At 35.6% G+C, this 21,138-nt stretch overlaps 1 protein-coding gene across 1 annotated transcript in view; it reads left to right on the top strand.

Annotated features, from left to right (window-relative positions):
• The first annotated feature begins 7,577 nt into the window (after positions 1–7,577).
• Positions 7,578–21,138, top strand: part of Epha6 (EPH receptor A6) — a 956,551-nt gene continuing 942,990 nt past the window's right edge. Inside the window, exon 1 of the mRNA XM_036203471.1 lies at positions 7,578–9,199. Within this exon, the coding sequence (XP_036059364.1) occupies positions 8,815–9,199 (385 nt within the window). The 5' untranslated portion in view covers positions 7,578–8,814. The remainder of the gene's footprint in view (positions 9,200–21,138) is intronic.

Genomic DNA, 21,138 nt, shown 5'->3' with positions numbered 1-21,138 from the left:
GAATTCTTATTTGAAACAGTACAAAAAGTTATCAAGGACCAATAGGCTGATTATTATTATTAGGCTAAAAATAATTAGGTTATTATGCAGTCCTGTCCTTACTGCATATATACCATATACAGAAACTTATCTGTCCCTCATTTTTGTCACTATCCCTGATTCATTTAGTCTTATTTCCCTCCAGAACAACTGTGCAAACTTCTTTCTCTTGATTATTCCTTAAATAAATTAGAAAAAAAAGAGCACTCGTTAAAATTTAGAAATCAGCCAAAGAAAATTATTCACTCTGTCTTAGAAACCCTCAGGAGTCAGTATTTTAGCTTGAAAAAAATAGGGTCCTATAAACTCTCCCAAGCCAGTGGCCAAGTACTGACAAGCTTCCTAGTGTGCCTATCCAGCCCAGGCAATCATGACTGTTAGGAGTTCGTGACTTGGCATTGGCTTTGCCTCTTCCCGACCAACAAGTTCCAGTTCTACATAAAAGGACTTACAGGTGGCCATTATTAAACTTGGTGGGTCACAAAACAAAAAGCAAGGCATGAACGAGAGTAAAGGATATACAGGGATGAAGGGGGAGGATTGCCAGGGGTGGAGGACTGAAAGGGGGTATCGAGGGGTAAGAGCAAACAGAATTAATTGTGTAAATGTGTGAAATTGTGAAGGAACAAATTTCATTGATATGAAAATTAAACCCATGCTGTGCTTGCCATTAGATGATAAATCCCATGTCTCAGTTACATTATTTCTAAAGTGGGACTACAGATAGTGCTGTAGATAAGTTGGTATGTCCAATATATGAAGAGCAGCATAGGACACACAGCAAGCACTTAGAACATGGAAGCTCTGTGTGCACAGGCTCTGCTTGATTTATCATTTAAGTGGGGACTTGAAAAGAGGCTGCAGATGGAGCAGGGCACAGAACAGATGAGTCAGGACGAGCTCAGACTTCAAAAGACAGCGTCTACTTAAAAAACATACTTTATGAAAAATAGCAATAACATCAGGCAAGTCAACATTGTGCCAGTGTTGGGCCAGTTCAAATGAGGATGAGGCCATTTGGAGATTTAACCATGACTAGGAAAGGGATTCATTGAAAGCATTCTATAGTGGAAGTTAAATGTCACCAGATTTGATAAACTTTTACAAGTGGGAAAATAAGCAAATATATGTAAATTGCGTATGAGCAGAATCTTTGTATTTTGGTGAATGTTCTGGACTTAGGAGACAGTGTTGTAATGACAAGCAGAGTTGAGAGCCAGAATGCCTAGGCTATTGTCCCATTTTATATCACTGCCTGGGAAACTAGGCAGGTTATGAAGTTTTATTAACTATTTTTTAACATTGAAACTAGGGACAAAATAGGCATTAGCATATCATCAACTGGAGTACTTTAGGGGCTCATAAGTGACAGGTGGTGTCTATGTAAATCAAAAGGTTTAAAAAACAAAACAAAATCCAGAACAAAGTGTAACATAGGATAGATACAAAATGTGCCACATCTTTTCGATCTCTTAGGAGACATCAATTTGGAAGCTTTACTGCTGTGTCTGAGTCCCCTGACACTGTGAATATGATGGACTCTTGGCAGTATAGTGGGTATACTGTGCCTAGCAGAGGCTATGTGACTCTGGGATTATTTCAAAAGTATAGCATTCAAAAGAAAGCACATTGGTTAAATGATGGGCATATAACTGAAATAATTTTCTAAAATATTGAGTTTGTATCCTAGTGATCAGTTTCTGTATCTTCTCATTAATTCAATAACATAATAAAATAGCACATTATAGCAGGACAGGTTTTTTTTTTTTTTATATAGTCTATTCTGATTATGGTTTTCCCTCTCCTACTGCTCAGTTCCTCCCTCCCCCTTCCCATCCAGATCTACATCCTTTTTGTCTCTGCTTAGAAAACAAAGAAGTGTCTAAAGAATAAATAATAAAATAAAGAACACTAAGATAAATAAAAACTAAGCAAATCAGATTACTACAGAACAACCAAACAAGAGAAAGAGCCAAAGGAAAAAACACAATAAATGCATAGATACACATATCACTTGGTGTCTTAGTGACTTGTCTTGTTACTCTGACACTGTTATGTAATTAGAGAAAACACAAACATGATTAAACTCAGAAAATTAATTTTGATACTAGTAAAATGGAAATATATATAACTCATAGTTACATAATAAATTTATGTCACTCAATGAAAAAATAATCTCTAGAATACTTTTCTACACATGCATTTGCTTTTAAAGCAACATTATTTCTCTCTTGCTTTTTTACCAAGGACTATGGGAAATATACAAAGATTACAGAGGTTGATTTCCTAAATCTCAGGAGTTTATATTATACAAAACACAGAAATATGGATTAATCCAAGTTAGTGCACTCTTGATGTAGACAGGTTCATCCTCTTAAGACTCTACCACAACATTTATTGGCATCAAATACAATATTGAAGATTACACAATTGCATTTATAATGCTATCCCTAAAATAATTTAAATAAATTATGGAGAAATTGTTAAGTGACAACATGTAAATTTATTCCATCTTATAGGTAACAAGTCATTTAGTTTATCTTCCATGTTCCAGAATGGCCAGCTGTGTCACAACAACTTTGTTTCCATTGAATAAAAATAAATATTATTAACTGGCATTTTCTAAATGTCAAACAGGCAACAATTGATGGGAAAAGCAAAGCTAAATTTAAATAAATATTTGTACAGTTAAATACACGTGATTCACTTTCATTGTAAAAAATATAGCAGGGATGCTGCTCTTAGTTGTACATTCAAGTATTAAAACAGAAATTTAATACAATGTTTTTTGCTTTGTCTTGTGATCTTCCTACATTGAGAAGCTCTGTGCACTGCCCCAGAAAATAATAAAACTAGATTTTACGAGAACAATTACATAAACATAAGTTTATTAGCAATATTATCATTTTAATAACAGTTATCAAATGTACATTTCAGGTACTTTGGTATCAACAATGCAAACATGTTTTTGTTATTATGAACCCAGGGCAGACAAAACATTAGATAAAGAGAAGTGATCTCTAGATATGTACAATAAGCAGAACTTTGTATCCAAAGTTTTTGTAAGGAAATGTTTCAGATTTTTTGTCATCAGGGTTTATATTTGTCCTTCTCAGTCTCTGTGTGCTTTCTTGTACATTAAGTTTGAGAACCTGTAAAGGAAGTCTTAGTCACAGTGTTATAACCCATATGAGATACAGCATACCATTGACAATTTAATGTGCCTAATATGTGAATTTTATGTGAGGAATTTCATATTACTCTAACCATAATGAGAATCTTCACCTCTGTATATGTAGGTTGTTCCCATGGGATGTAAGCATCTGTAGATACTCATAATTATGAAATAATAAGTTTTGTAGAATGACTATCACTCATTTGACAAACATGGTTCTTCATATTACTGCCTAACTTTGTATTCATATATGATTTTACCTAGGACACTACAAATTTTCAAAAGCATCTCCACAAAAACAAAATTTTAAATGATGATGTGTTTATTTTCAGATAGGGCCTCACTCCACAGCACAGGTCAGCACTAGCCTATAACTCATTATTTATCATGGACTAATCCTTAACTAAGCAATGATCCCACTTCAGCCTAGGAAATGCTGTAATTACAGGTTGAGCCATCACACCCAGATTTTATATGTGCTTAAATAACAATTATGCTTAAACATTTGGTAGAATTTGATCTTCATATATTTTTAGAATAATTCAATATTTCTACCTACATATCTATTAGCAAAAAAATGTATTTGAGTGCCACTGTTCTATTTTTCAATGACAATTAAAACACTTTTACTACTAACAATTTAGTCCATAGAACATTATACATTACTATATATACATAATACATACTATATACTTCTGTCTATCTGGAGCCATCGTAAGAGTGACCTTTTCTCACCCTAAGAACAAAAGCTCACAATGAAATTCATTTATAATTCAGGGTTAAATCCATAGTATTAGAAACATAATAAGGTTCAAAGTATGTGCAGTTAGTTAAATATAAATTTCTATAGTTAAATATAAAAATTTCCAAGTTAATAAAGCAAGAAACCACAACTATTAAGTTGATTTATATTAGTACATATCCATTATCAAAGACTATGCTACATTTATTTAATCCTGATTTATTTTATAACATGCCTTGAAATATATAAACAACAGGAAATATATTTGGGCTTAATCTTAAATGTAATGATTTTATCCAATACAAAAAAAAAATTGTGAAGCTCTTTGATCACTGAAAAGAGGTACTCAATTTCTAAGCAAAGAACCTTAGAGTAGCTATATTTGAATTTGTAGATATTTTTACTTTAGCTGTTGAATTTTACTTATGCTTTTTGTATGCTAAATAATATAGAAGTCAGTCTTTTCCTTAACTCAGATATTAAAGTTGATTGCATGAAAATATTATAGTTGTCCACAGCAGGTCACTGACTTTGGCATCAGTAAAAGGGCTCATGCAGTTGTGTACATCTGCATTGCAAACTTAATCCTTTAAGACCTGATGTTTCATGACATCTTTGAGCATCTGAGATCTTTATTTGTGTTTCTTCTTTCCTGACCTTAGAGAATGCAAATTATTGCTGTAAATGGATTAATTTACTCTTCTGCCAGAATAATATACTTGAGACTGTCTCTATCCTTGAAACATGCTGAGTATTAAACAATATAATCTTTCAGGTTTTTCCTCAAAGAAATTAATTGCAGGTTAAATATCCACTCTTTTCATAATTTTAAAAAGCAAATAGCATTCAATAATGATTTTTCTACTATAAGTGAGTAGTTGGGCTGGATTTTTTGTGTCATATATCTTTCACTTAATAAAAATTTAATCATTTCTCACCTGAAACCAGATCGCATATATCTTGAAGAACAATGTTCTGAATGAATTCAAAAGAATTCTGAAGAATATAGCTCTGAAAAATGGGACATGAATGCCTTTATGAATATGGGTATGATTCAAATAGACAAGAGCAGATAAATCTACATGAATATTGCATCTGGTTCTTTGAGTGGCTTATAATTTTGAAACTGTCACATGTCAGCAAATATGACAACACTGCTGAAAAGCCCGAATGGAAGTATGTCTCTGCTCAGCAATTGCATCTAGTTCACATATGATTCCCATGCCTATATCTTATTTTATTTTTCTCTAGTTATTATTTCTTTTCTTTTATTGAAAATATACTTTTTCTCACATCATACATTCTGGTATTGGTTTCCCCTTCCTCTCCTCCTCCCTGTTCCTTCCCACCTCCCCTCCCATTTGGACCTAACCCCTTTCTGTTTCTCACTAGAAAACAGGCTTCTAAGGGATAATACTAAAATAAAATATAAGCTAAAACAAAAATCATCACATCAAAGATGGAGAAAGCAAACCAACAGAAGGAAAAGAGGTCAAGAATAGGCATAAGAATCAGAGACCCACTTGTTTTCACACTTAGGGATCTCATAAAAACGTTAATCTGGAAGATATTATATATATATGCAGAGGACCTGGTACAGGCTTGTGTAAGTCCTGTGCATGCTGCCTCAGTGTCTGTGAGTTCACATGAGTTTTGCTCATGGTGATTGACAGGGGCTTGGTCTTGGTGCCCCCGATCCCAATTGGCTCTTACACTCTGCCTTCTCTTCGACAGGGTTCTCTGAACTCCCCTCCCCACCCCAGGGGAGGCAATTGATGAAGACATCCCATTTAGTTTAGGGCTGAGTGTTCCAAGGCAAGTTTATACAAGAAAATAGTTTTATTCATACAAAATAGTTTGCACTTAACTCTCTTCTGTGAATGAAGAAAAGTAATTATTTGACACAAATTTAGAATGCATATATGTATGTATACTTTGTGGGAACATATATGGCCAAATTGTTTTATTAATTAATGTTATTATAAAGTTTAGGAATTAATAACCATAATCCAACTCCTGGATTAACTTACTTTTGTACCTGAATATTGTGCATGAGGCTATCTATAATCAATGGTCATGATAATTTAAATTAATTGTTGAGATTTTAAAAACTAATATTTTCTTATCTTCTAAAAATTCAAGAAACAGTATCAAAGTGTTTCTAAACATCCGACACATGTTTTCATATAGGGAAAATCTTGTCACTAATTTTTTTGAAGTCACAATCAGTAAGACATCTGAATAGGTGATTCATGTTATGTGAAGCTCTGATTTGGCTTATTTGAACAAATCGTGAAGAGCAGATAAATGGTTGGTACAGCAGGAGGGAAGATCCCTACAATCAAGTGTTAGAGCTACTTTGAAGTTTGTCTCAGATATTGCATTCTGCTGAGAAATTGAGCATGAGTCTTGGGAAATGACCCACAGCTTTGTTTCCCTTTGTTATTCCCTTCATTTTCTTTCCATTAGAATCATTCCCTTCTAATATGATTTTAAGTACAGCTTCTGACTGTTTCATTGTTTATAATGAATTGTTTCAAATTTAAGGTTCAAATAAAACCTTAAAACTTGAGTTTAAATGCTCATTTATAAATGTGATGCTGAAATTATGTTAATTATTATCCACTGAGAATAAGGGGGAAAAAGGAATTATTATATATAATCAAACCACCAGCGTAGTCATTAAGCACTCTGGAAAGACTACTTAGACAGAATGTCTTGTGGTGTACTCGTGTAGATTTTTATTTTACACCTGAGTTGGTAAACTAAATTAAATTTGCAAATGCCTATTTCATTAGTCAATATCAGTAACACTGGTAAAATGAGTAGCAAAATCAGATTTCACTACTGGAAACAGTAATATACGAACTCCATCTTCGTAGATGTGATTTGCATACATTTAAATTGGCATGGACATCTTTGAAATGCTGTGTATGAATTCATAATGACTGTGAAAGTAGCCACCAATTAGAAAGCTTCATCACACTTACATTTCTCTCCATGAGAGCAGCTTTTAGATTCTGGGCGTTCCTTGCTCCTTTTTTCCGCTTTGATTGACTGTAAGACATGGACTGAAATCCCTTAACTGGGATGCGAACCACAAACAACACTGAGTAGTATTGAATTGCCTGGAAACCCTGCTTCATTTCCAGAATCTCTGGTAAAAACCTCTTACTACACCTACTTCTTTTAACATTCCTGCCACAACCATTCCCCGACCTGAACCTTCTGCCCACTTTGAAAATATCCTTTCTACGCTATAGAAATTTGCTTCACTTTTCTCCAGTGCCGTCAATAAACCTTCAAATAACCCCTTCCTAGTGCCTTTGGAGATGGGTTTTTGTTTGTTTGTTTGTTTGTTTTTGTTTTTTAAATCCTCACTCAAGACTGACAATCTGCGTCCCTTCAATAAAGAAAACGATAACGACTTAACGAATGCGTTACAGAAATTACAACGCCAGTGAGACCACAGTGAGACCCAACAAACACTGTAAGTTTAGCCTGAAACCATCCTTCTGCTTGCTCGCAGGTTTAGCCAGCTCTTCCACCTGCGAGCAGTGAGTGAATTTTTGTTGTCTACTAACCCCCTCTAGCGCCGAACTGGCTGCACCCGAGCCACAGCTGCTGCCAGATCGCGGGGCTCCACCAAGCTCAGCAGCGCTTTAGGGCCCTGCCCTCCGTGCACGGGTCTCGGCAGGCAGATCGGAGACTGCAGGTGGCAACCCCTCTTCTCATCAGCTAGTCCTGTTCTTCGGCCCAGGGTGGGGTCCCACCAAGTAGCCGGTGCACCAGCTAAGAAGCGCCCTGACCTGAGAGGCAGTGGGTGCTGAGAAGGGGCGTCTCGAGGAGAGCGCACCAATCGCGGCGCGCGCGCTGCCTTGGACTTGGCCACGCAGAACTGAGCCCTTGGGCTGCTCTCAGCCCGCCGCCGCCGCCGCCGCCACCACAGAACAGCGGGCTGTCGAGGCCCTCGGAAGCCGGACACCAAAGCTGCCATGATGATGCTGGTGACCTCCCGGGCGAAGTCCCCACCGTATGCCAACGCGAAGACCTAAGCGAGCCAAGGTGCCAGGCACCAGTCGACTTCCAGCCTGCAGTGGCTCCTCTCTGTCGCTTCTTCTCTCCCTATGCTTTCCAAGGACTTGGAACGGGAGAGGTGGCCAGAAAGCTTGCTGGTTCGCTCTGGTGGTCAAGTTTGGGAGCCTGGCACTCAGACACTTCAGAGCTGACCGCTACCGTCGCCAGGCTGTGCCCAGGGCGCTGACCTGCAACCCTCACCCCTTGCATCCGGAGAAATGTGGCCAAAGGGAAGGTGGTGTCCAGAGCTGACAGTCTATCATTACATGGGGGAGGGGGGAGGCAAGTGATTGGGGGACTAAGGTAGCTTTGGTGATACCCAGTAAGTAAGCCGCTGCCACGGCCTGGGGGAGGCGCAGATGCCACCTAATCCGTGGTGCCCGCGATTGGACACTTAGACCAGGTCACTCAGTCAAGGGGCTGAGCGCTCGGTCCGCTGCCCCCCGGGACCATTTGAGACCCCACAGAGCCTCATTCGCCTGGTTCCCCAGACACTAGCCACGGGAAAGTTCTCGTCTCCCAGGCTACCCCTTGCTGGCTGCTGTACCCCCTCTGCTCTGGGCTCTGCAAGTGCCAACTTGGGTCAAGAGAAACGCTAGGGTCCCCAGAACTGTACCTTCACTACCCGACTGGACATCCCGACCAACCCCCAGTACCCTCCTTCAGGCACCTTCCCCCGTTCTCCTTCCCCTCCCCCAAACTACAGCCTGAGCTCGCTCTTGCGCGCGCGCTCTCTTGGGCCCAAGTGAATAGTCGTCGCTTGAGCGGGACACGGCGGTGGATGCAATTCCCCTCGCCTCCAGCCGCCAGGAGCTCCCCGGCGGCGGCGCAGGCAGCATCCTCCTCCCAAGCAGCTGCTCCTGCACCTGGACAGCCTGGACCCTCGTGCCCTGCTCACGGGGCCTCACGCGGGGGGCGCCCCGGGACTTCCCCTGCGGGCCGGGTGGAGGAGGAAGAAGAGGAGGAAGAAGAAGAGAGCTTGGACCAGGACCCCCACCCTACCAGGAACACCTGGCTTCGCTACAGCCACTTCTTTTTAAGGGGGAGAAGAGAGCCAGCGCGAGCCATGGGGGGCTGCGAAGTCCGGGAATTTCTTTTGCAATTTGGTTTCTTCTTGCCCCTGCTGACAGCTTGGACAGGCGACTGCAGTCATGTCTCCAACCAAGGTAAGGGACAAACGGAAGGGCTGGGGGAGGAGGGTGCCTCTGGAGTGAATACTCTTGTCCACTATGGCTGATAACTTTGTCCCTGGGTCAGCTCCTCTGGACTTGCCACACTGTGGTGTCTAGGATGTTTCCTGACCAGAGAGCCCTGATTACATTGCCTGGGACCAGCTGCCCCTGGAGCTCAGCTGCCTTCTATCTCTAGGATTCTTTCCAATGCTTGAGCTTCCACAGCACATGGGTACCTTGGGGGCATTTGCCTGACTGCTCCCCCGTTGTGCAGTCTCCAATGGAGGTCAACCGCCATGGCACAGACCTAACTGCTTCTTGGAGAATCTTTTAAAAAACAGCAACGTGTGGATTCTCTTCCGGAGCTTCGTGAGAGAAAGGTCATGACTCTTGCTGGACCCTAGGCACCTGTAACTAATGAGCAGCCTGTTTTCTCCAGGAACTGTGCGTTGACCTTACTCAGTTTCTGAACTTCGTCTACCATTCACTTCAAATTATTCTTAGAACAAATGTTCACGTATCTGAATTGGTGTTTCTATTTTTGAGAGAACTGGGCAGATGAGTGTTAAATCTGAAATTCCAAGTTATGAATATCCTATTCATACAGTCTAGTTGTTGTCGGATTTTTAGAGGATTTTTAGTGGGTAGTGGAAAGCTGAAGGTAAATGCTGTGTGTGGGAAAAATGATGAAAAGCATGTAGAATATTTGAGTATTTTCTTTCCTTCTGTTCAATGTTTCATGAAATATATCTCTTTGGATTTCTGCTATGAATGTTTAAGGATACAGAAAAATATCACCTGCATGTCCTACATTGCTTTCACACTAAGTATCAAACAACCATAAAAGTTTTCTAGAGGTACCTGGCTGGAAGCTTTCACTGATACAGTGAGGATTACCAATATGTCACCTGTTAGTGGAGACACTCTACATAGACTTCATATCTAATTCAGCTTTGATCAATTATATTTGCCATTTAACATGTAAGACACAGGCATAATGGTCTAGAGAACATTTCCTGAAAGTACAAATAGAGGTCAGATGAAAGCGTGTACTTTGTGTTTGATAGGCAGGAGGTTGAGAGAGAAGACAAGCCAAATAACAAAGCCTTACTTTTGTCATAGTTGTGCATGTGGCTATATTATTTTATCTAGAAATGAAATAATCATTCAGAAACAATTCACATGTTCCTGTTTATAAACAATACTATTGGTAAGTTTTACTTATGTTTTTATCTGACAAAAATGCAATCTCAATTACTTATTATTTGGAAGACATGTATTATCCTCATGACTTTGACATGTCATGTAAGTGAGAGCTATAATGCCATACCTTCTCTTCCACAGTGGTATAGCTTCAGACTGCATCCCTAGTTGGTCTTCAAGGATTATTGGTATTAAGTACCCAGACATAGTTTTAGTTTACTTATGTGGAAATACAAACTATTGAGGATAACATGTACCTACTTGACATTTCATTTGAAAGGAAAAAAAATCTTTAAAAATGAGGAAATCAGATATTCATTAATATCAATACTATTGTGTACGGAAATTTAAAGTGTGTGTAGTTTGAGATTCATGTTCACTACAAAGTTTAAAGTGATTCCAGTCTGAATTTTCCTGAATAGTTAATATCTGTAGTACCCATGTAAGTCAGCACCAATCCTAGGCCCTGGTGTTATTCAAACAAATAAAACATATATGAACATCCCCCCAAATACAGTACCATTCTACTGAAGCATGTTATGCTAAACTATGATTTTACAAATATTTATATCAAATACAAGAGCTTAGTGGAGATGTTTCTTAACCTCTTAGAGTAATTTTCTTCCTTCTCTTAATGAATCTTACATTCTCTTTAATGATTTTTTAACATAGAGTAAATAGGAAACATCTAAACCTTATAATTTGCTCCAATTAGCTTAATGTAGTGTTTGGACATATTTTCCAGCTATCCCAAAACCTAAAAAGGACCATTAAGTATCCCCAAATAAAACTTTTAATTGAATATATATTAATATACTAAAAATGCAAGTATAAACTTACTAGTATCCAAAGATAAAGTTGGATAAATTGAGTTTGTTCTCCAGGACAAAGTTACAAAGTATGGTCAAATTTTTCATCAGTAATAAATGGTTATTTCTAATATTGGAATGATTAAAGGTTTTGCCTGACAAATTTAAAGAATATAAAAATAATCGTGAAAATTAATAATAAATTATCACCCTTCTATAGATTACTCTTCTGAATATTTTAGAGAAAATTTAATTGGTAATTTTATAAAGAGACAGCGAACTTAACATGAGTGCTTGTCTATCTGAAATGTGGACTGTTACAAAAGTATATGAATGACACAGAAAGATTCAAGTAAAATTTGCATTTAATTGTAATAGATGTAAAAATAAATGTCAGAGATATTAGTTTTTAGAAGATACTTTTCATATTGCTTGTAATTTTATTAATTTTTTGAAGCCTTCTATTTCATATAGAACAAATTTTCATTTTTCAATAAGCTTCCTTCTTGATTAAGAACATTCACAAAATGAAATGTCATTGCTCTGTGTCTATTTTTGTCAAATGATTATATATAAAATCCTTCATGGCTGAATAGACCGCATTCACCCTCTGACCTCCTACTCCATCCCCAATCTTCCACACTAAGGCAGGGTCAAATGATGATGCTGACAAGAAGTGAGCTACCTCCCTGTTAAGATGGACTAAGGGGACATCTTAACTCTCACTGTAGACAAGGATTCTTGTCGTTGAACTGGGTGTAAAGCTGTAAAGATAAAATGTGCTGTGAAGATAAAATAAATAGATTGACTCTTTCTTTCTATTATCCAATGCTCTTTGAATCAATATGAAGCTAGTGGTGCTTCCCACATTTCATCTGATTAAGTAGAAATACAATTTCTGTTACACGGTATCTCATATGCCATTGTTTCCCCTTGTATTTTTAAAAACCACAGTATTATTAAGGAATTGGTAAATTTTATTTAAACTCATATTTTAACCTCTGAATATATATATATATATATATATATATATATATATATATATATGCTTGCATCTCCTTACTAGTGAATAGAAAACCGAGTCTTACTTCATGTGTAAGTTAACCAAGTGTAACAATTATAGTGGCTACTGGCTATCAGGGATCTATCTATTCAAATATTATGCTCCTTTAGCAGGGTACCAGGTAGTCTGAATGAGTTGATGCATCTCTTAGGGTGCTCATGTTTATAAAAAAATCAATTTCATACAAAATGATCCATCAAGTCAACTTGTTTGGCTAGATGAAGCAGTGAATTTATTTTACTATCACTATTGTGTGATATGACTTGTTACCAGATAATACTGGACAAACATTCACCATGGTACTAGTTGATTTTATTAATGTATTGATCTATATAAAATGATGGCAAGAAAACTGAAAGTGTATGTAACTATAAGTAAACACGTTAAAGCCAAAAATATCTGCCTAAAACTCAATGATCTAAAATTAACTGCACTGTCAAAAGCACCACTCATAAATTGTTAAAATGGAAGAAATACAAGAAATTAGTTAATATATTTTTTAATAAGGACAATTAGATAATTTATTGACAATATTTCTGAGAGATTCTTCACAGTAGTTACAAATTATTTTCAAAGATAAACTATTGATAGGTGTAGGGATGTTTGAGATTATTATCGCATGTCCTCTTGGTAGACATAATTATACATAAAATCTAGAATTTGATTTTATTATAAATAGGAAGTCCAAGTTGTGGAGTCATTAGGAATAATACCCACTATAAAAAGTTTTTTTTTTTTTACTGATTCAAGAGTGCTCATCAGATTTTGTATATTATTTGCTCTGAGATACAAATAAACTATATTTGAAAATCTTATTGAACAAAAATAGTAACATGTTCATTAAAGCTATGTCCTTCATACTAGAAGTAACATAAATAAAATTATTAAAAGCTAATATAATGCATTGTTGATTCTTTAATGGAGAAATGTTATTTTAAAGATGCAAAGAAGATAATGCATAAGACTTTTGAGTCCAAGAGAATTCATAACAAATCTCTTATTTGTCTACAAAACCATTCTCTGTTGGACAATCTTTTCTATTTGTCTATAAACTTTTTCTCTCTTGCACAGTCTCAACAACTACTTCCCTCTCCTCTCACACAAGTATTTCTTCTTCATTTTGCATTTCTTGCAAATAGAAAAAAAAATTCTACTTAAAAGTCAACTACATTGCAACATTCATAGAAGTCTCCTTCCTTTGGCTTAAAATTTCTTGGCAATCTAAACATGGTAGATATCAATATGCATAGTTAAGTAATTAAAACAATATGCATCTGACCATACATTGCTAATCATGTAATTAAATAAAATATTAAATTAATAACATGTCTACAACAATGGAATAAACTTAACATTTATATACACATCATTATTTCCTTAAAAATTGAAAATATATTGCTATTATTACTGCTTTCTTTTGACTAATGTTTTTAGTATGTAAAATTTAGTGGCTAAAGAGTGAGCGGGCTCAGCGATTGAGATTGCATGGTTAAGGATAGGAGTGTGTTTTCTATCACCCACATCTGTTGGATCACAACCACATGTAACTAATGCACATCCACTGGTATTATGCTTTTGGCCACCTGCTTGTACATACATGCACATAATTATAAAATAATAAACCAAAGTACTGACAAACTTCCAATGAAAGAGCAAATTACTATATAAAACAAAAATAATAAAGCATAAAAAATAAAATTTAGGTGATGTAGAAAAAGTGGAGGTCAGAGACATATTCTTTTCCCCCGTACAAACCTGGTAAGGAGTACAAACAAACAGACAAGAAAAAAGAAAAAAATTGAACAAAGCAACCAAAGCATCAGAATAAAAAGTCACAGGACAATTGCAGTGTATTAAATAAGAGCGTTGAAAAGCGCCTTTGTTGAGGTGCAATTTAAGCCTCATCCTTGGGGAAGAGAAACACATAACTTGTTCCAAGCAAGAAGTACATTAAGGCTAGAAAGAAATGGTTTGTAAAGAACTGTGCTTCACAACTATGAAGAACTGAGTCCAGTATGACTGGAGTTTAGTGAGCAAAGGAAGGCATTGCAAAACTGTAGTTTGAAAGACAGCAGACCTAATGGATGTAAATTAAAACATGGTAAGAAGGTAGGCTTTAAAATTATCTCAGGTAAAGTGGATGGTAAGGGAACTCGGGTCCATCTCGAGAGCGAAGAGAGGACTGGAGGCATGCAAGAGGAGAAGTAGGAATGTGGCTATTGTTCAGGAGAATGGCTGTGACAGCCTGGCCCAGAGCACTGGGAAGCAGGCAGAAAGCAAATAGTTATTAAAGAGTTAAATATTGGGAGAACATTATCCCTACAGAGAAGCAAATATAGACACATTCAAGCATCCCGATTATATTCTTTTAAGAATCTGAATTATATACTGTATTGCCCCCCATTAAATGGTCTTGCTTTCTGATTATTCATAATTGATGGCCTAAGAGGAATTGATCAAAACAAAAGTACCTCACAAAAATATGTAACTCATTTCCTATGTTTTCCCAATAAAACTGAATAGCATAAAAGAATAATCATACGAGACTAATCAGCACTCTTCCATGGCCTCTGCCATCAGCTTCTGCCTCCAAGTTCCTGCCCTGTTTGTGTTCCTGCCGTAACTTCCTTCAGTGACGAACAGTGATACTGAAATATAAGCCAAACAACTCCCCCAAAACAATATTCATAAACGTGCAAGATGATATAAATAGATTTGTTATATTTATATATTACATAATGACATAAATAAATGTATTAATGGAGTCAGGCAGCAGTGGCACACACCTTTAATCCCAGCACTCGGGACACAGAACCAGGCAGATCTCTGTGAGTTTGAGGCCAGCCTGGTCTACAGAGTGAGATTCAGGACAGGCACCAAAACTACACAGAGAAACCCTGTCTTGAAAAACAAAAATACAAAATTATTAATGGAGTTATAATGATATGGAAATATAAGCCAACCCCCCCAAAAGAGTACTCATAAAAATGCATGATGATATAAATATATATGATATATTTATAGATTGCATAATGACATAAATAAATGTATTAATGGAGTTGGTGAAAAGGCCTCCATGTAAAAGTCTTTCTGTGCCACTCATTTGAAAGTCATATCTAATCTTAGTAAGATTTTCCAGTTTCAAAATACTGTACATTATGCCAATACATCAAATGCAATGTACTAATTCATTTTTTTCACTACAGCTTTCTGTCTGTAGTTATTTTGGGGGGGGTCAGGGTAGATGATGACTCAAATAAGTTTGGCCATCTGCACAGGACAACATTTATTAATGTCTAAGATAAAGGAATGAAAAGTAATAGAATTGTCTTTAAATGCATCTATGTGTTTTGATATTGTTTATTTAAATGAAAATTCCAGCTAATGCTGCATGTAAAAGAGACAAGTTGTTTTCAGTTTTTCTCCATGAGTCTCTTCTCTGCATTGAGTATGAATATAGATTAACATGTGTTAAGTTTAAGATCCAGAAAAATGAATTTAAAAGTATGTGACATGTAGGAACAGGGATACTGGAAGATGCTGAGAGTAAATTTTACAATATTTAAAATTTTTCTGAGCTGTTATAGACCTTTTACTTTGAGCTACCTTCCAAAAGGTCATTGAAAAAAATATTAAAATCACATGATAGTAAAAGAGCTCATAAAATGTTATTTGAAAACAAACAAAAAGTAGAGAACAGAAAATCCCTAGTTTAATCAATTCTATATATTTGATGTTTATTTTAAAATTCATACTATGAACATTCTTCATGTAAATATTTGTGATATTTTAAAACACATTCACATGTAGTAAATCTTTATAGAATGTCTGGAATAGTGATTCCCTTTGATTAAACAATATGGCCTCTTATATGACATGCAATTTTAGTCTTTATATATGTTCTAAAAATGTCAATGTTTATTTTTTCACCATATTTCTTAATGGCTGCTGCATGATAGGCAGTGTACTTGCCATATATAAAGGATCCAGAACCACATTTCATATTGGAATGTTTCATCCAGTGTAAAACATTCAACCTGTCTCCATATTTGGCAGAATTTTTTTTCTCAATATTTGAATCAATTATCTGGACAGTATTTTAAAATCATGTTGGTCACATGAAGCATATATCATATGACATAGACACATAAAACTATACACACACACATTGGTTGATGTTCACATAAAAATTTTTGTACCTTTTTTTAAAAACTGAATCTATTATTCTAGGGCAATTTATGTCAAAGTTAAATAACTAAATCATGCAATAAACTCAATATATAGTGTCAGGGATCGTATGAGCTGCCAGTACTATAATAAAAACACCCAAACACAGGTTTCCTGAAATCCTATTACAAAGGGTAAGATGTTTCTTTAGGAACTTTGCATTTAATTTTAAGAGATTTGATGATGTTAGTATAACATCTTTCATTGTAAAGGAGATTCTGTGATAAATCAGAATAATCAAATGCTATCATCAGTTTCTGAGCTCTGTTTATAAATTGCTTCTTAAGATATTCTACTCTTAATTTTATGACTATATAGATGCTTAATTTAGTTATATAAAATACATAAAATTAATTTGCAGGCTTACAGCATTTGTGCAAATGAAATTTAAATATATTACGAACTTATGAATTTCTATAGATTGATATTGAATTGAGCTTTTGTTGAAAAGATATTAAACTGACCTACTCTGATGTATTCATTTAAAGGGATATTTTATTTAAAACTGTAATTTGTCTTGAAAATATAAATTTATACTTTCAAATAGCAGTGGACATTTTTGGTTGTTTGTTTGTTTAAGCTTTAGAGAAAAAATAGAATGAAAATGCATGCTTTCTGCCCATATCCTGAGAAATATTTTCAGCTCGTTTCTGAGTACATTGCTGAACTCTTCAGCTGCTGGCCTATGTACCAACTTACACGTGATGAACATACTTGAAAATAATTGCTCTTCCTAATATATCGTTACATTTTCCAGGTGTTAAGGTCAACAAAAGCTCCCTGGACATATATGATAATATGGACTTGGAAAATCAGTGTGAAGGATATAAACTGACTTAATCTGTTTTTTTCTCTTTTAATTTTTTTTTATAATTTTATGGGTACATGTATGTGATGAAAAGCACTTTATGCAAATATGCATAATTCATTTAGTGTATCCATCTGCTAATAACAGGTCAGTTATGTGTTCTCTGGGGTAAGTGTGCAATATAATTGGATTTTGTGGTAGATGAACACAGCAAATAGAAAAACAGTTTACACTACAGTACTTAAAGCATAACATCTAAAATAAAAACACTTGTAATTTGTATTTATAGAGTTTGTGATTAAAGTAAAACAACATATAGAAATTTGCCTGCCAATGGTAATTGTAACTTTCTTTTATGTAGTTAAAAAAATCCATTTTAATCTAGAGAATAAGAAACCTTGTGTTTGAAATATTCCAAGTAAGAACTGAGTCTCACTGAATGTATGTTTCCAGGTAGAATCACGTTAAATCGTATTTGATGAGACCTTGAATTGTCTCTAATGTTGCTGTGATGCTTAAATGTTGCTAAAGATCATTTAAGTTAGATCCATAATTAGAGACTTTAACTATAAAAAATGGTCTAACATATCTTTCATTCCTCCTAAATTAGCCTTTCTGTGCTGGAGCAATAGTAACGAATGACCTGGCCTGGTCCAGGGCACTGTAGAATATAAGCCTGTTGGTTATGGATTCTCCATGGTGTAACACATCCTGAATAAAATATTATGATCCATGACCCTTCATTTCTGAAAATAAGGAGGTGCCTACTAATGAAAAATAACCTTAGTAATAAACTTATTATGGTAAATCCCTTTTATGCTCTGTTTCTTTGAAATTAAAGTCTACTTAAATTGTGTTCACCTTGTGAGTGAAAAATAGTCACCATTAAGTGTGACAACTAAAGGTTCAACCATCTGCTAGATGTGATTACATAAAATCAAACCTGACTGTAACACTTTCTCCATGAAAATGTGACTGTATGCACCAGTGTACTTGCTCCCTGGCAAAATAAATGCTATGCTATCTGTGAATGTTTACAACACCAGAATTTTGTAAAGTAAGTTCAGTATTGCCTTGACTAATTCACATGCTCCCATTCAGGAAGGAATAGTTGTAAAGAGATCTTGATTTTTATTTGACCAACCCCAAACATTTGGAGCTACATACTCTCAGTATAGCATGTTATCCACCATGATTTAAAATCAAGTAAAATTTAGCATGCTCCAATTTCATTGTGATTTTTATGTCTATACTAGAACTATAGGTACTAAGGGGACAGTAATTTATGGTTGATAGATTAGACAAAATGCGGTTCATTCAGGTTATTAAACTAACACTTTGCTAGTTTGTTTAGTGTAAAGTACAGGTGTAAGAATCTTTATAGCTTTCATTAGTTTATGACTAGAAATTTATTTATTGATATATTGTTTCTGGAATTTTCAAGAACCCTATTTGCTTAAACAGTGAGTCTTTAAGAATTTAAGTTTTAGCATTTTTTAAGTGTTAGCAAAATTTTAATAGTCTTATTAAAGCTAAGCAATACTGTTTCTTCAAAAAGGCTACCAAGATCTACAGTAAAACTGTATATATATTTCTATTGTGAGATTATGAAGTAATTATTTAGTGAAATACATAAAACCATTAAATAGTGTTTAATTTTTTTTTTTACTTAGATACAAATGCTATAGTTCTTGAGAAGGATTCATATATCTTGTGAGACTTTTATTAGCTTCAAAAATAAATACATATCCAAATTTAAATTGCATTATTGGCTTTATGCTTCTTTGTGGTGCTAAATACAGGGACTGCAAACACTACATTCCAGTTTCCCACTTCAGAGAGATTAAGATGTAGCTAACCCTGACTACAGAAATGGCTTAGTGGTTACAAGCACTAACTTCTTTCAGAGGACCAGAATTTGATTTCCAGCACTCACACAGTGGTACAAATCACCCATCACTCCAGTTTCAGTGGATCCTGAATCCTTTTCTGGTCCCTGCAATCCCTAGGCATGTACATGTTCACATACATACGTGAAGGAAAACACTGACACAGAAAATCAAATAAATTTAATGATTTAGCCAATAAACCTATGTAGGCATCGGTAGATATACCTAAGCATTTGCATTTAAATGTTGATTTGGACTCTAGAAAAATAAAAAGTTGTTATCAAAGATGCATGAATTATATACAGAGGCAATGAAAATATGAAGCCATTTAATGTGGGCATGACCATATGTGTCCTCACTCTAAGCCTATTGCCATAAAATCAGAGGTCTGCATGACATCAGTGTATTAGAAATTGAGAGGTAGAGCAAAGGCCAAAAGACGTGATATAATATAAATTTCACAAATAAGACATTCTTGTCATGTATAGAATGGGGCTGTGACTCATTAATCAGAATATGTCAACCTCAATACCTGAAATAGAATTAGGCTGATATTTTTATGAGGATCTCAGTTTTTAAACAATTTTGAGTTATCTTGTCAGCATTTAAAACTTAAAACTTACTGTACATTTAAAGTGGGGGCATTACCATTTAAATGGTACTCTGGTTTAGCCTGAGTCTGGGGTTTATTACTATATGGTATGATTTGTCTTTTCATTTAAATTTTAAATCTGACTTCTCATACCTTTTATATTTAATTCTGGGATTCATTTCAGAATCCACAAAACACAAAATTCATATTTCAGCAAAGTACAAGTAGGCCAGGCAGTTGATTACTTATCTCTGTACATGTCTACATAATTGGCAATATCTGAATGGTTTTTGGTTATATGGATTTTATTAATAATATGTCCCTTCAGTTTTGGGGAGATTCTGCGTAGATAAGTGCTTTCTGACCAAGTGTGAGGACTCTCTGATAAGGACGGCGGAATCCATGTCGCAGCATGGCCTGGTTTTACATGCATCTGTAACTCCAGTGCTAGGGACCAGAGAAGGACAACAGGTCTCACTTGTCAGCGAACTCTAGTTTCAGTGGCTGACCCTGTCTCTTGAAAAAAAAAAAAAGAAAGAAGGGAAAAAGGAAGGGAGGGGAGAGAGGGCGGGAGGGAAGGGAAGAAAGGATGGAAAGACGGTGACTGAGCAACAGAGGAAGACATAGCAACATCAACAGGACTTCATGACCTTTGTACACACACACACACACACACACACACACACACACACTTTTAAAAAATGGTATTTCCAAGCCATATATGGTTGTCCAAATGTGTAACCCAGCTGCTGCGAGTGGAGACGGGAGAATGGAACTAATGTACTGCCCGCCTAGGGGACAGAGTGAGATCCTGCCTCAAAAACGAATATTACTTCAAAATCAAGTCACCCGCTTTCACATTTTAGTCTTTGCTGCTTCCTAGCTGCTTCCCCTTTCCTAACTTTATTAAGCATTGCATTTTTAGCAGTTTTAAAATGTTGGATTTACAGGTATTCTAAAATATGTTTTAGAAGTTAACTTAGCATTTGATAGATTCTGTATTTTGTATTTGAAAAATATGCCTCTAGAAACATGTAGAAGTAGAAATCGCTGCCAGAACTTGGTATTTTTGAACAGAAGAAATCAATTGCAGATTACCCATGATTAGCTGCTAACATTTAGAATTGTACATTTAGAATGTCAAAAAGCACTGAAAACTCCTAATCTAGCTTCTAAATTATATTAATACTCCATATTTCAAATCCAGTATTATATTATCTTCCTTTTTTTAATAAAAATATGTTTCCAAAATAATCTAAATTATTACAGATCTTATCATATACCTGATAGAATTTAAATAATTAATTGTAATACAATAAACTTTTTAATATGGTAGATGAAT

This window comes from Onychomys torridus, chromosome 12 (genome assembly GCF_903995425.1).
Source record: "Onychomys torridus chromosome 12, mOncTor1.1, whole genome shotgun sequence".
In the NCBI taxonomy this organism is placed as follows: Eukaryota; Metazoa; Chordata; class Mammalia; order Rodentia; family Cricetidae; genus Onychomys; species Onychomys torridus.
Note: the sequence above shows the minus strand (reverse complement) of the source record. Positions and strands in the feature narration are given on the sequence as shown.